The sequence below is a fragment of the Lynx rufus genome, unplaced genomic scaffold, assembly GCF_022079265.1.
Source record: "Lynx rufus isolate CCGP_SWC_20201006 ecotype Redwood Valley unplaced genomic scaffold, mLynRuf1.p SCAF_15, whole genome shotgun sequence".
Lineage (NCBI taxonomy): Eukaryota > Metazoa > Chordata > Mammalia > Carnivora > Felidae > Lynx > Lynx rufus.
Genome location: NW_025814829.1, coordinates 30,739,641 through 30,755,050, shown reverse-complemented (window position 1 = coordinate 30,755,050; position 15,410 = coordinate 30,739,641). Strand labels below are relative to the sequence as shown.

The 15,410-nt window shown below is 37.0% G+C and overlaps 1 protein-coding gene across 3 annotated transcripts in view; it reads right to left on the bottom strand.

The window, feature by feature from the left end:
- Window positions 1-15,410, bottom strand: part of SYT14 (synaptotagmin 14) — a 141,464-nt gene that overhangs the window by 119,284 nt on the left and 6,770 nt on the right. For all 3 annotated transcript variants that reach the window (XM_047077279.1, XM_047077280.1, XM_047077278.1), the window contains exon 2: window positions 14,613-14,828. In XM_047077279.1, coding sequence (XP_046933235.1) covers window positions 14,613-14,828 — 216 coding nt within the window. The remainder of the gene's footprint in view (window positions 1-14,612; window positions 14,829-15,410) is intronic.

Sequence of the window (15,410 nt, the reverse complement as noted above, 5' to 3'; positions counted from 1 at the left end):
TGCAAATTGAAGGGAAAAATAACTGGACGAGTTTGAAATAGCTCCCAATGTCAAATCATGGTTCGGAAAAGCCCATCATTTAGCTGGCAGTAGCAGCAAACAAAAGATCACAGCAACAACTTCTAAAAATAATGAAATGATTTTGAAATCACTAGAATAATTTGATAGTTTTTCCTACAACTTATACCCTTTGGTAACTAGTTTTATAATAGATCAATTTTAATTTAGCTAGATAACAAATAAATATATTCAAATTATTTACTCTTGATTCATATATTAGTTTATATTTTCATACCAGTTAAGTACTTTAATATCACCTGAGTCCATATAATGCCCTCACAAATGTACAGCACCCTGAGTTATTTACAGCATAATACAAAACACAAACATGCACAAATCACATCCAGACCTTCTATTAAAAACATAAGCATAGAATGAAAAGAGCTCCTTTGACCAGTGAGAGTCAAGTCAGAATTTTGAAGCAGAAACAGAAAATGCCAGAGAATGTGGTAGAAAAGAAGTCGTTTTAAGAAATTATTAAGAACAATCTTATCCATAGGAAAAATGAGAAACAGACTAAATTATCAGCAACAAAAATTGCTAAATATATACGGTACACCATGTAATAATATGTTGTGCAATTTGTCTATGTGATGTTGTAGAAGCATACACATTGGCAAAAAAGCTATATTTTTTAGTGGAACAAAAACAGATTACAACACTATGTAAGAAAACCATTTTGATTTAAAAACATATTGAGGAGGGCACCTTTTGGGATGAGCACTGGGTGTTGTATGGAAACCAATTTGTCAATAAACTTCATATATAAAAAAAAAAACATATATGCAAATAAAAATGCCTACGAAAGGATACAAAAATAGAAGCAATTGTATTCCCATGATGAGAATATGAGTAATTATTCTTTTTGTCATCTGTAATTTCTGGCTTTCCTATAATGAAGATGTATTACACACATTAAAAACAGCAATAAAGAATTTATTTAGGTGTAAAACTTACATAAAAAGACAGATTTTCTCACAAGACATTATCCAAGGTATTGCAGTGGCGAGCTTCAGGGCGTTAGCTCTGAGGGCAGATGACTTGGACCTGAACCCTGGCTCTCTCATACACCTGCTATGTAACCCTTTCACAAGCTACTTACCCCTACAGTACTTCAGTGTCCTGTTTGGAAAATATGGACACCAACAAAACCTGTGTCTTAGGGTAACTGTGAAGATTAAAAGAATTAATTTATGTTAAAGTGCCCACAGTAGCGTCTACTATATAATCATTCATTACATTACAGCTAATGTTATTTATGGAACTGTAATTAACCTGTTATCAATGTAGTAAGTATATAGATTTTCAAACTTCAAAAATATTTTAATCCATCATCTTGAAAACGCTATTCATTATGAAATTTTTTAAAAGATTGTAAAAGTTTATAAATATTTTCCTCTAGATTGCTGATACTTAATTAAATTTATACTTACAGGCATTTCCCAAGTTACCATTGACCAAAATCCCTTAATATGTTTTTCCCTTAACTACTAAAACAAGGCACAATGAGTAAAAGATTGTGTAAACTGTAAAAGGCAAAAGACTTCATAACTATCTAGACCTTAAATAACTAGGATTAGTTTCAGTTGATGGTATTGTTGAATACCTCAAAGACTTAAATATAACCAAAATTTCTAAGAAAACATTAATCTTTATGAGTATACATCAAGCAAAAGCAAAGAGATATATGCCAAGGCATCAAAAAAACCTCTCAGCTACCAAAGGTAATTTTTGACTCATTCATCAGAGATTTTAAAGTAATTTTTTTCTCATAGGCAGGAAATCTCAAAATGAGAGCCCCACACCAAGACTGCTTAGATGAAAGATTTTTCAGAATTTTAAAATTAAAGTACAGGGGTGCCTGGGTGCCTCAGTCAGATAAACATCTGACTTCGGTTCAGGTCATGATCTCCTGGTTCTTAAGTTTGCGCCCAGTGTTGGGCTCTGTGCTGACAGCTCGGAACCTGGAGCCTGCTTCAGATTCTGTGTCTCCCACTCTGTCTGTCCCTCCCCCGCTCATGCTCTGTCTCTCTCCCTTAAAAATAAAATAAACATTAAATAAATAATAAAATTAAAATAGAACCTCAATTTCATTTTTTCAAAAGCTGTTAATTAAGTTGTTACTTACCTCTTTGACACAGCTCAGTAATTATTCAAGAAGAATGAAGCAGGAAGAGTACCTACATGCCATGATGCAGAACTTGTGTCACTGTGTCTCTAATTTAACCTTCACCGTCTCCCCCCATTGGCCGATGAAAGTTTACCTCCATTCAGGCCTCTTTTCCTTTTGCTTCTCAAAACTCAACTGTGATTCACCTCTGTCCAAACATGGGGCAGACAGGGTATGTTCTTCTGATACTATCAGGTAAACAACTTAGTTCATGCTTTCATGGTCATAACTGTCTCCTTTTTTTCCCTTTCTTAACTCTTATTCTACCTTGTGTTATGGCAGAAACTGGAAAGGAAAAGTATTGGAGTGATATCACCCCAAACTGAGGTTCAGTTTCAAGGCAAACTCCTTTAAAAAAAGTGTTAAAATTTCAGGAGTGTTTTGAAAACATTTAGAGAATATGTAAAAATAAACTTAGTACAAACAATTAAGTCTATATCATATACCACCTGCAGAGTGGGAAACATGGAAGAAAAAAGTTGAAAAAAGTACAGAGAAATTTATCAATTTCTAATGACCATCTTCACAATAAAGCTTTTAATAAGAAACCAACAGCATCAATACATTCTTCAGTTCCGGTATTCATTTGTAAGTATTTATATTCTCTTTCTCAGTGATAATTTTTTTTACTGAGCAGTACAGAATCAGTATCACTTATAAAAAATGTGAAAGAAGGATATATGAGGAGTTAGCATCATAATTAAGCAATTATGGGGAGCCTGGGTGGCTTAGTCGGTTGAGTGTCTGACTTCAGCTCAGGTCATGATCTCCCAGCTTGTGAGTTTGAGCCCCATATCGGGATCTCTGCTGTCAGCACAGAGCCTGCTTCAGATCCTCTGTCCATCTTTCTCACTGCCCCTTGCCTGCTCATTCTCTCTTTCTCTCAAAAAATAAGTAAATAAACTAAAAAATAAGGCATTTCCCAAGTTAAATAATTACGATTTCATGTTTTAACACTCTGATTACATTTTCCTTTCCAATTTTTTTTTTTAAGACAACAGTGTTAATTTAGAAACTTCTAACAGTAAAGAGTCTGCCTACTGGTCCACAAACTACAGATTAATTTAAAACAATCATCTAAGATATAAACTCACCCCAAAAAATTAGTTAATGGATTTAATCAGATTATGTTAGGCAAGAGGGGATAGGAGGAAAGGGGCAGAAGACTCAGTCCCTGGTCTTAAGAAGTTGAGAAACTAATGAAGAAAGATTTTAATTTTATTCAGCCTGTACTGTTAATTGATATTTCTTGACTTCCTTTCATTTACTGTCTACTTTACTCCTTCTTCCCAAGAAAAGAGGAACATTATATCTTCAATGAGTTCACGATAAAACCATTTATGTAAGTTCAAAAACACACAAAAGTATTCTGTGAGCAGCTTGTGTGTTTGTAAAGCATTAAAACAAAGAGTGGAAGGATATATACCAAATTTACAATAACGCTTCCCTCTGGGAAGGGGGAAGGGGACAAGATAAGGAAACATTTAACTATCTAACAGGTTAAACTTTTGAAGGAACATGTATTCATTTATTACTATATACACTGTTTTAAGTTGCAGCCATAAAAAATTCTGGGAAAAAAAAATACTAAAGTATGAATGGTGGTTGATTCTGAGTTGAACATGAGTGAATGCCATTAACTTCTGTGTATTTACTGTTGATGTTCCTACCAGTCCATCACAAGGTAAGGTGTAGCTTTTTATTGGTTGACTAGTTTATTATGCCTGCTAGAGCCCATATTTACAACACTGAACTATACTTGAGTATCATACTGATGGTGGTATCCTTAATTACTGCTGAGACTGATACAAAGACTTAAAATATTAGATGGGGCTTCTTAAATCTCCTATAATATACTTTAAAGCAAACATCTACAGTTAAGATTTTTTTTAATGTTTATTTATTTATTTTGAGAGAAAGAGATAGAGCACGAGCATGGGAGGGGCAGAGAGAGAGGGGGACAGAGATTCCCAAGCAGGCTCTGCACGGGGCTCGAAGGGGGCTTGAACACACAAACTGTGAGATCATGACCTGAGCTGAAATCAAGAGTTGGATGTACCCCAATGTTTATAGCAGCACTTTCAACAATAGCCAAATTATGGGAAGAGCCTAAATGTCCATCAACTGATGAATGGATAAAGAAATTGTGCTTTATATACATAATGGAATACTACTTGGCAATGAGAAAGAATGAAATATGGCCTTTTGTAGCAACGTGGATGGAACTGGACAGTGTTATGCTAAGTGAAATAAGTCATACAGAGAAAGACAGATACCATATGTTTTCACTCTCATGTGGATCCTGAGAAACTTAACAGAAGACTATGGGGGAGGGGAAGGAAAAAAAAGAGAGGGAGGGAGGCAAACCATAAGAGACTCTTAAAAACTGAGAATAAACTTAGGGTTGATGGGAGGTGAGAGGGAGGGGAAAGTGGGTGATGGGCACTGAGGATGGCGCCTGTTGGGATGAGCACTGGGTGTTGTATGGAAACCAATTTGACAACAAATTTCATATTAAAAAAAAAAAAAGAGTTGGACGCTCAACTGACTGGGCCATCCAGGCGCTCCTACAGTTAAGATTTCTGCCAAGACATGAAAACTTTTGCTCTTATCTCAAGGTGACAGGGTGCTAGTTCTAGGTTCCTGTATCCTACATGGAATACTTCCCATGGGAACCAACTCCTAAAATCTTTCCTCTTACCTAAGTGAATTCTAACAAGAGTCCACCATGGAAAAGTTCTGTAGTATCTGAACCCCTGCTGGCCTTCTTAGAGTAAGGCTAAAGGTAAAGCGACAAGTCACTTATTTCCCCCCCAATCTTTCTGTACTGGGTTTTGAGGATAAGAAGTTTGCACATAAACTCTAGGCCCTTACTGCTCTGTACAGCTTGCAGAAGGTCTGCCCAAGTATTTTGTTAAATACAACAGGCATAATAAGTGCTTCATTTCTGAGTCCAAGACCAAAACCCTGGATCCTTCCCAGTTGTATGGTTCTTTTCCTAGAAGCAACGTCTTCACAAAATTCTCTGAGAACAATGAGACATCATTTTTTTGGAGAAGAAAATAGTTTCTTTATCCTGGTACTAGGTAGGAGAGTACCTGATATGGTATGTTATACTGGTCAAGCACCTGAGCACGAGAATCAAATGAAGGTGTATTTGCACCCCAACTGTTAAAGTAGCTGTAAACCGTAAACTTGGGCATCCTAATGGAGCCCTCTAAGCTACTGTTTTTCTAAAACTGGGATACTAGTTAAATAATCAGATAAGTAAATAAAATGAGGGGCACCTGGGTGGCTCAGTCAGTTAAGCATCTGACTTCAGCCCAGGTCATGATCTCACAGTTCATGAGTTCGAGTCCCACATCGGGTGCATCAGGCTCTCTGCTGTCAGTGTGGAGAGCTCTGTCTCTCTTTCTCTTTCTGCCCCCCCCCCCAATAAACATTAAAAATTAAAAAAAAATTTTTTTTAATGTTTTTATTTATTTTTGAGACAGAGAGAGACAGAGCATGAGCAGGGGAGGGGCAGAGAGAGAGGGCGACACAGAATTGGAAGCAGGCTCCAGGCTCTGAGCTGTCAGCACAGAGCCCAACGCAGGGCTCGAACTCAGACTGTGAGATCATGACCTGAGCTGAAGTCGGACGCTCAACCGACTGAGCCACCCAGGCGCCCCTAAAAAAATTATTTAATATTAATAAAATGAAAAAATTCTGTGAGGATAAAATGAAATGTTTCACACAAAGACTTTAGCAGTGTCTGAAGGACAGTAAAAATAAATGTAACAATAGCCACATTTAATCAACATCCCTCTGGCTTGTGGGCTCCTTCGTCCTGAGGCCTATGCACTGTACTGTCCTCCCGAACTCCATCCCGCTCTAAAGCAGTGATGGTTGTCCTTAGGTGGTAGACCTGATAGGCATGTTAGGCACAGTTTTTAGAAGTAGCTTCAAGTTTCTATTATACCTCCTTAAGGAGAGTATCTCACATGCCGGAGGACAAATAGAATTGCACCTCCCTCATTAGGGATAGTTTCCTATGAGATCTGCTTCATTGGTAAGCTTGAACGTACAGTGAATACAGATACTCCAGTCAGTTTAAACCGCCCACTGCTGCCCTCAGGTAATAAGATTATTATCAGTCCATTTGTGACTCTATGTCATGCTCCCTAACTGTACTTGAGACTGACTTCCTATAGACTTTGCTAACAGAAGCCTGTAGATAAGAGAGTCAAGTCTACATAAATGCAAGACTGTTATTAGCATTATTCCTCTACCTAGCAGACATACCTCAACCCCTAGCAAGGGACACAGCCTGTATTCAATTTATAGTGCATCTCTTATCTATTTACTTAGTTACTGAACAGTCCTTTTTAAAAAATCTATTTTTAATTGAAGTATAGTTGATGCATAATTTTATATTGTTTCAAGTGTACAATATAGTGATTTAGCAATTATATTCACTACGAAATGCTTACCACCGTAAGTGTGGTTACCATGTGTCACCACACAAAGTTATTACAATATTTATTGACTATATTCCCTATGCTGTACTTTTCATCCCTGTGACTTATTTACTACTGGAAATCTGTGCTTCTTAATCCCCTTCATCTATTTCATCCATCCCCCTACCCACCTCCCCTCTGATAACCACTAGTTTGTTCTTTATATGTATGAGTCTATTTCTCTTTTTTGTTATTGTCATTTTTTGTCTGAATAATTCTTTTTAAAAGCATTGACCTGTCGGGGCGCCTGGGTAGCTCAGCTGGTTGATGGTCTGACTTCAGCTCAGGTCATGATCTCACGGTTCGTGGGTCTGAACCCCACGTCAGGCTCTGTGCTGACAGCTCAGAGCCTGGAGCCTGCTTCAAATTGTGTGTGTGTGTCTCTCTCTGTCCATTCCCCGCTTGTGCACTCTCTCTCTCTCTCTCTCAAAAATAAATAAACATATAAAAAATTTTTAATTAAAAAAAATAAAAGCATCAACCTATTCTCTGGTTACAGATGCTTACAGCTTCAGTTTTGCCATTAGCGAATTTTATGATCTTAGTAAAATCACATGTCTCTGGGTTTCAGTTTTGTAATCAATCAAGGATATCTTTAATGACTACCATTTAATTTCTATCATTCTTGCTAGCTACTACCAGACAAGTATCTCAGACAAAGAAAAAGAAAAAGAAATGTGAAGGATCAATATAGATTCACCATGGAAAACACAGAAACTTCAACAATTTATTTTAAGACGGGAAATCCTGAGAAACGTAACAGAAGACCATGGGGGAGAGGAAGGAAAAAAAAAAGAGAGGGAGAGAGCCAAACCATAAGAGACTCTTAAGAAACTGAGAATAAACTGAGGGTTGATGGGGAGTGGGAGGGAGGGGAGGGTGGGTGATGGGCATTGAGGAGGGCACCTGTTGGGAGGAGCACTGGATGTTGTATAGAAGCCAATTTGACAATAAATTTCATATTAAAAAAAAAGATTGGAAATGTATAAACACAGGTGCTCAGGGCCCTGTGTATGGTTGTACAGTCTGTGCACTGCAAAAAGTTACCTAATGGACGGGGGTGCTGAAATATAGCCTGTATTGGGTTTGCCAAATCTTATAATTGGAGGAAGAGATGCCTTTTTCTTCTTCAATAGGTGCTCTCTGATCATGATGTAGTCCCTACTCACAGATGATACCTTTTTCTAACTCCCCCACATAGCAGGCTGTACCTTTATCTAAACTGTACAAAGATATCTCATTGTAGGTCACAGGCAGCCTGCAAAAGTAGCCCTATAAAAGAATTCTATGCTACTGCAAACGTAAAAAGATCTCCAAAACACAAGGATGCAGAGGAAGTCTTTAAGATCAATTTCTCTTCAAATTGGCCATGTTTAAAGCTACACACACACAATTCTTCAGAGGAAAAGTGAGCATAAATAAAAACTTGAAATCAAACAAAAAGTTCATCAAAGATCTAAGCAATCCATGTAATATATATAACTTTCACTGTTTTAAGACATTAAACATTTTTGTGACAAAGGCATCTGGAAATACAGACAGAATTTTTTTGTTCTTGCCTTCTTCACAAAGATATTGTGAAAATTAACAGAATAATATTTATAAAGCAGCTAAAATGGACTTAAAGTATAAATAATTTATTATTCTTAAGTATTAAATTATTTTAAAAGTAACATTTAAATAAGATGAACAAATTCAATATGTTTTAATGCCCCTAATTTTGAGATAACATCAAAATTAATAGCGTGAAACTTGTGAAGCAGCTGTAAGAAAAAGAATGACAGATGTATGTATATATATATATGGGCTATATACCCTAAGAAGTAAGTGGTGCTAGAAATTATTTTACATAGCATTTTCAATTAACTCACCCAAAATAACAACATATGATTTTAGTCACAGAGCTATGCCATGATATAGAAATATAGGCTGGTAATCTCTATGGTGAACTAAGAATGAAAAACTATAAATAATAGACATTCTAATAATTTTACATTAAATTATCTTCATATAAAATAATCTTTAATAGGCTTCTCCTATCTAATATATAAATGGAAAGTACTAATTAGCATGAATGGGATTTCAGAGGTTGGTCTATCTTACCAACTCTTAAATAAGATATCCCCAACCTATTATTTAACTCTGAAACCTTTTAAGAATAAAACAGGATTATCAGAAAATGCCTTAAATTTTAAGAACACAGTAAAAATAAAATTAAAATTATAAACAAAGGAAACTGGATATTATTTTTTCCTGGAAAAATGTCTTACAGATATCATTCCCTATTGTAGTTGAAAAAAATGGAAGATTAATATGGCCACCTAGAGGAGAAAACATAACAAATACACCATCACATTCTTACTTTTGCTAGAATATCAGTTTATGTTTTAAAGGACTCAACTGAAGAGGTTAATCATGTATGAAAGAGACTGTAGTTGGATACTGCAGTAGCAGGGATGACCTAACAGAAGCTAAAACAACATTCATTTTGCAGTGGACCTGATAAGTATAGTTTTTGTAACTTACCATGTGGCCTTAGGTTAAAAATTACTAAAATCTCTTCTCACTTTTGTAAAATGGGGATAATCTATCTACCACAACTATTTGCAGTGAAGATTAATAGTATGGTGTATACAGAAACTAACAGTGTCAGGTACACAGTTGGAGCTCAATATGGTAGTCCTTAACTATCTGCTCAGAAAATCCTGCACTGTTTTCTCCTAGTCCTACCCAGGCCCTCCTTGACCCTCTCTAATCTTACACATACTTCCAGTACCGGCTGTTCCAAAGCTTCTCTATGAGAAGTAGTCAGTGTTGAGAAATGGACTAATGGTTTCTTACCAGCACTAATGAGGTAATAGTATGTTATGTAAAAAATGTACATTTAAGAATATGTTTCCTCCTACCCTGGAATTCCTTTTAGTTACCTCAACCTACACATCAGTTAATTTTGATCCATATAAACTTCCAGAATAATATGCAGAATGAAAGATCAGAGCAATAAAGGAAAGCATCCATCCCTCAAATCCCACCAAGAGTACTATACTCAGCAGTCCTCTTTGGTGAGCAGCCATGAAGTGAGCAGTACTTCTGCTGAGTCAGCTACGCAGAGGAACCACCACCTGGTGGAGACTCAAAGGTGTATCTGAACCAAATCCCTCTCCTTCCCAAATATATGCCAGAGGAGGGTTTCCATTGTTGGGCTGGAGGGAGAAGGGGAACACTGGTTATAATCCCCTTCAACTACCTCTCTTCCTCAATTCCACAAGTTGAAAAGGAGAGTAGGTGTAAGAGAGTGCAGGCAGCAAACGTATACTTTCTGACTAGTTATTCTCTCCTCAACAAGATTCAATCTAACTCAACTATTCTAAGCAACTAAAACTTTAATTGAATGTTACTGATCACTTGCTATTGGACAAAGGAGGTTGTATGAATTCTTATCCTCCCCAGTCTATGTACAGCATTCAAAACTCTCCAGACAACATTCTCCTGATTCTCCATTTTATTGCCTTTACTTTCTCTTCTCTATTTAAGTGACATCCTTAATTCTCCTGCTAATGAAAGAAAACGATTCCCTGATCTTTTCTCTCCATATATTCTCCCTCAACAATTAAATCCATTCCCATGGTTTCTATTTTCTTAGTATGTATCATCTGAAAACATCTCTCTCTCCCTAACCTCATTCCTGATTTCAAGCTCCATGGTCATTTCCAACGGCTTAAATACCCTTGTTTCATTATATATATTATATTTAACATACATAATTACACATATATTATATATATAATTAATCATACATATAAAAAAACTTTTATGTCCCACCTCTAACTATTAAGGACTTCATCATTCTCCTAGTCACAATGCTGGCAACCAGTGTCATATTTGTTCTAAATATATTCAGCTCCTAAATCTGATCAATTCTACCTCTATGTCTCTCCTATCCTCTTGTATTTCTATGACCTCTGCTGTAATTCAGATTTTTACCATTTTCCACATAGACTACTCCAAAGACCTCCATAATTGGTGTCTTTTTCTAGTCTTCCTGTTGCTAATCTAAGGCACATTCCATTTCATGGGTTCTTTGATGAAAAACGTTCAGTGAGTTCTCACTGGCTAACAAATTAAATACTAACTTTAGGCTGGGAAGCACTCCAGGCTATAGATTTCACCTTTCTTTCCATTTTGTCTCCTACTTCTATCTATCTATCTATCTATCTATCTATCTATCTATCTATCTATCTATCCATTTATCCATCCATCCATCCATCCATCCATCCATCTATCCATGTTGGAGCCAAGTGGAGTTTACTCCATACTTTGGGGTTTATGAAGTTCCCCCTATCTAAAATACCTCATCTTTTCACCAACTTTACACCCATTCTTCAAAGTTAAACCCAAATGCCATTTATCTAAAGAACTCTCACACCTTCCCAACAGATATTTTACTCCCTTCCTTAAACCTTTCTGGAATTTTATATGCACTTCTGCATCTTTGTGTGTGGGCATGTTCAGAATTTACTATCACTTAAAATTGCTTTTACCTAAGATCTTGAGCTCCGAAATCTCCCATACCAGTAAAATTTGCCTTTCTTCCCCTACTCCACTGATTCTACCTTGGGCTCAAAGCAATTTTTGACTTTTTAATAAGTAATAATCTATAATACAAAGCTATTCCCCTAATCTATTGCTTTCTTACATTATCACTTGGTCATCTCTCCATCCTAAATCCCCACGACAGCATTTTAACAATAAGGGTACCCATCTCCACTGGGATATTCCAGGTACTTCAGATTCAGCATGATGGAAACTAAATTACCTCCTTCCACACAAACTTACTTCTCTAATACTCTCTAAACTAATTTTAAAAATCTTGATTCTTCACTCACTGCACACATTCAATCATTCAAGATTTATTGAGATCATCCTTAAATCTATGAACTTTGTCCCCAAACTCATTGCCAATAAAGATCTCATCACTATTTATTTATTTATTGTTTGTTTATTTTTGAGAGACACACACACACAGTGTGAGCAGGGAGGGGCAGAGAGAGAGGGAGACACAGAATCCAAAGCACGTTCAAGCTCTGAGCTGTCAGCACAGAGCCTGACGGGGGGCTCGAACTCATGGACCATAAGATCATGACCTAAGCCAAAGTCAGACACTTAACCCACTGAGCCACTCAGGTGCCCCTCATCACTATTTACTTAACTAGTCCTTTCTACCTCAGTAGTCCGACCTCCAATTTGTTTTGTTACAATAATTAAATAATCTTTCTTAAATACATTGATCTAAAAGTGCCACACTGTCCAGCTTAAAAATCTTCCTGGACTCTAGATTTCCTATAAAACAATAAACTCCCAAGCATGGCATTCGATCGTATTATCTGCCCATTCTCCAAACACAGATCCTAAGTTAAAGACACTAAAATACACTGTCTTCTGCTTTCGTGCAATCACAATTCCATGGTTTTGGAAACAGTTCTTACACAAGTCTAGTTCATCTATTCTGCAAAGTTACATTAGATTTCCCCATATCCCCACCTCCCATCTACAGCACCTTCTTCATTAAAGTAATAGACCTCTTATCACACTATATTACACATATGGCCAATGATCTTCCTCCTCTAGTCTGTGGGCTCTTTGAAACAAGCATGTTTTATTCATCTTTATGTCCATGGTATCTAGTATGGCACACAAAAAGTTTTCAACAAATGTTTATGAAATAAATCTAAATTTAGAATGTTTAAAATCAATCCACCCTGGGTATTTTATCAACTAATTTAGAGTAGAAATGGTAGAAAAGTGAGATGGGTCCTAAATATATGGATAAAATGAAATGTGAAGGTGACTCCAGGACATTTGTGTCAGTTCTAGAGGTTAGGGCAAGAACAGAAGAGCCACTGAGGTTATGCCCTCTCTTCTCACTGCTTTTTCCCCAGACTATAGAGCCATTTGAGGATAACAGGACTATAGGACAGAAGCAATCAAGACACAGAGAACTGTAGGGAGTGAGGGGGTAGAAGCAGTGAGGAGGAAAAAATAAAAATCCTAAACTGAAGCTGCAGAAAAGTAAGTGTTCAGGGTCATAGACGACAGATGCAGGTCTCCTTCATGACTGCTCACCCTCATCCCCACTACTGTTTTCACTACCCTCAACTACAATGACCATTTATTGGTCACTTACCCACAGAGACCAGAACTGTGCCAAGAAGTACCACACATACCATTTAATGTTCATGACAACCCTATCAGAAAGGTATAATCCACAGTTTAGAGACAATGGAACAAACCTAAAAACAATTAACTATACTGCCCCAAGTTTGTAGCTAGTATGTTAAGTCACAGAATGTGAACAAGGATCAGGTTCAAATCCCATTCTCCTTCGGTTCTACTATGCATGTGATGGGGTATAAGGGTGTACATATGTTAGGGACTGGCTTTACTGCTTTGCATTACTCAGTTATCTTTGTAAGTACGTGTTGTTGTTGTTGTTGTTTTTTAAGATAATTTATTTATTTTGAGAAAGAGAGAGAGAGAGAGAGAACGGGGGCAGGGCAGGGCAGGGCAGAGTGAGAGTGAGAGAGAGAGAGAGAGAGAGAGAGAGAATCCAAAGCAGGATCGGTACTGTCACCACAGAGCCCAATGTGGGCTCAATCTCACACACCATGAGATCATGACCAGGGCCAAAATCAAGAACTGGATGCTTAACTGACTGAGCCACCCAGGCGCCCCATGTAATCACATGTTTTATTTTCTCTAGTACTAGGAAAGGTATTTTTGAGGGTAGAATCTAATATTTTAATTTCTTTCCTAGCATCTCATAATGAGTTTTCTGTATAGTAATCACTCAGTATTTGATTGATTTCTTACTATAAATTGTATACTAGTAGAAATAAAAAGAAGGCACATCAATCATCAGTTAGCATTAAGCCAATTTTACTTTTCTTAAAGATGCTTTAGGCCCTTTGACAACTCTATGCGCTGGGGTAAGACTTTAAGGAATCAGAATAATAGGCTCTGAAACACAAAGCACAGCTATAAAATTAAAGATAGTTTGTGTCTGATATAATAATAAAAATGCTGTCTAAGCTATATTGTTCTTTTCCTCATATCTGGGTATAAAGATAAAATTACTAGGAGTAGTCATACATTGTATGAAGCATGTGAGCAACCTACCTAAAATGTGAAAATAAACATGCTTCAATTAATGGCAAGACCTCTTTTATTTCCCTTATAGAAAGATGCAAAAACGTGTTAGAGTGGACGTGTATGTCCTACATAGGTTGAATTTTAAGTCAATGCCAGTACATGAGGCAAAAATCAATTAGAGATAAAATAATCCTCGAAAATCCCTTAAGTTGCCCTTAAGCAAAGTATAGCACAGTACCAGCTCTCAATAAATCCATCTCAGACACTTTTTCCCCCTGCACAGAACAGATCACCACTTCTGCTGTGTGCCACGAGCATCTGGCTCCTGTTTAGGTGCCATACTCAATGAAAGCGCGTGCATTTACACTCCAGGATCATGGCCAGCACTAGGAGATCCTTAGACTCTGTCAGTTCCTCTAACAGGTATCTGGGGACTGATTCCACGTGACACAAAGCAGATTCGCATCTTCTACCTCACGCTTGCATTGGGAAAAGAGAGACAGAATTACTACGGTCTTTAAATTACTTGGCGTTTTGCTTTTAGGTGTTGTGGGTTTTGGCTTCGGTCCAGAGATCTGGATTTCAACAGATTACGTTCACGGAAACGTGACTCTGTGAGCCATCTCTTCTTTATCGTGCAGCCACAGATGCCTAGAATTTTAGGCACAAATAATCCAATACCACAGTGTATGAGCCAAAAAAAATAAATAAATAAAAGAAGCAACCTATCTTACCTTCATCTATCGATGCCTCACTACTGTAGCCGTCATACTCCGCAGACAGAGGACTGTACTTCTGTCTTGTTTCCCAAGCATAGTTCTTTTGTCTCGAATCTGCCAACGGAAGTCTGGAATTGTGTGTTCTGGACAAGGCCTCATGGTATTTACCCAGCGCTTCGTCTTCACTTTCAGAGGATGAACCGTGCTCATCTTTGTCCATGTAGGAATTATCTATTTGGAGTGACAGGGAGAGCAAATCAAAATTTTAATACCATAAAGTATTATGAATTTGATATATGCACACACACGCACACACATAAATGCACAGATGTTATGTCACATATATCCATATACACACGAATATACATATACATACACAATCTGAATTTTCAGCTTTAGAGAAGTATAACGTTTTCACTTAAGAACCCGAAGCTTTAGGTTTCCATGTTTTTAATAGAAAAAGATCAATCTGTATATTCTAATTATATAATAATGTTGCAGGGATTTTCCAACCAAGTTACAGATAAAGGAAATAACAGAGCCTGCCACCTCACACAACTTTTTTAAAGGGTCAGTTACACACAAAGAAACCCAGAAGTACTGCTGGTACATATGGGCCTGATTCAAAGAACTCATGTCACAAGAGACACCCTGGTTACCATGTTGGTCCAAGTTTTCAAAAATGATAATCCTAGTGCCAGAAGTACAACAGAGAAATGGGCAGATGTATACTATTGGTAGTATTCTCATTGGTACAACGCTCCTAAACAGCAGTTTGGCAATACATATCCAACTTTTAAATCTGCATAGTCT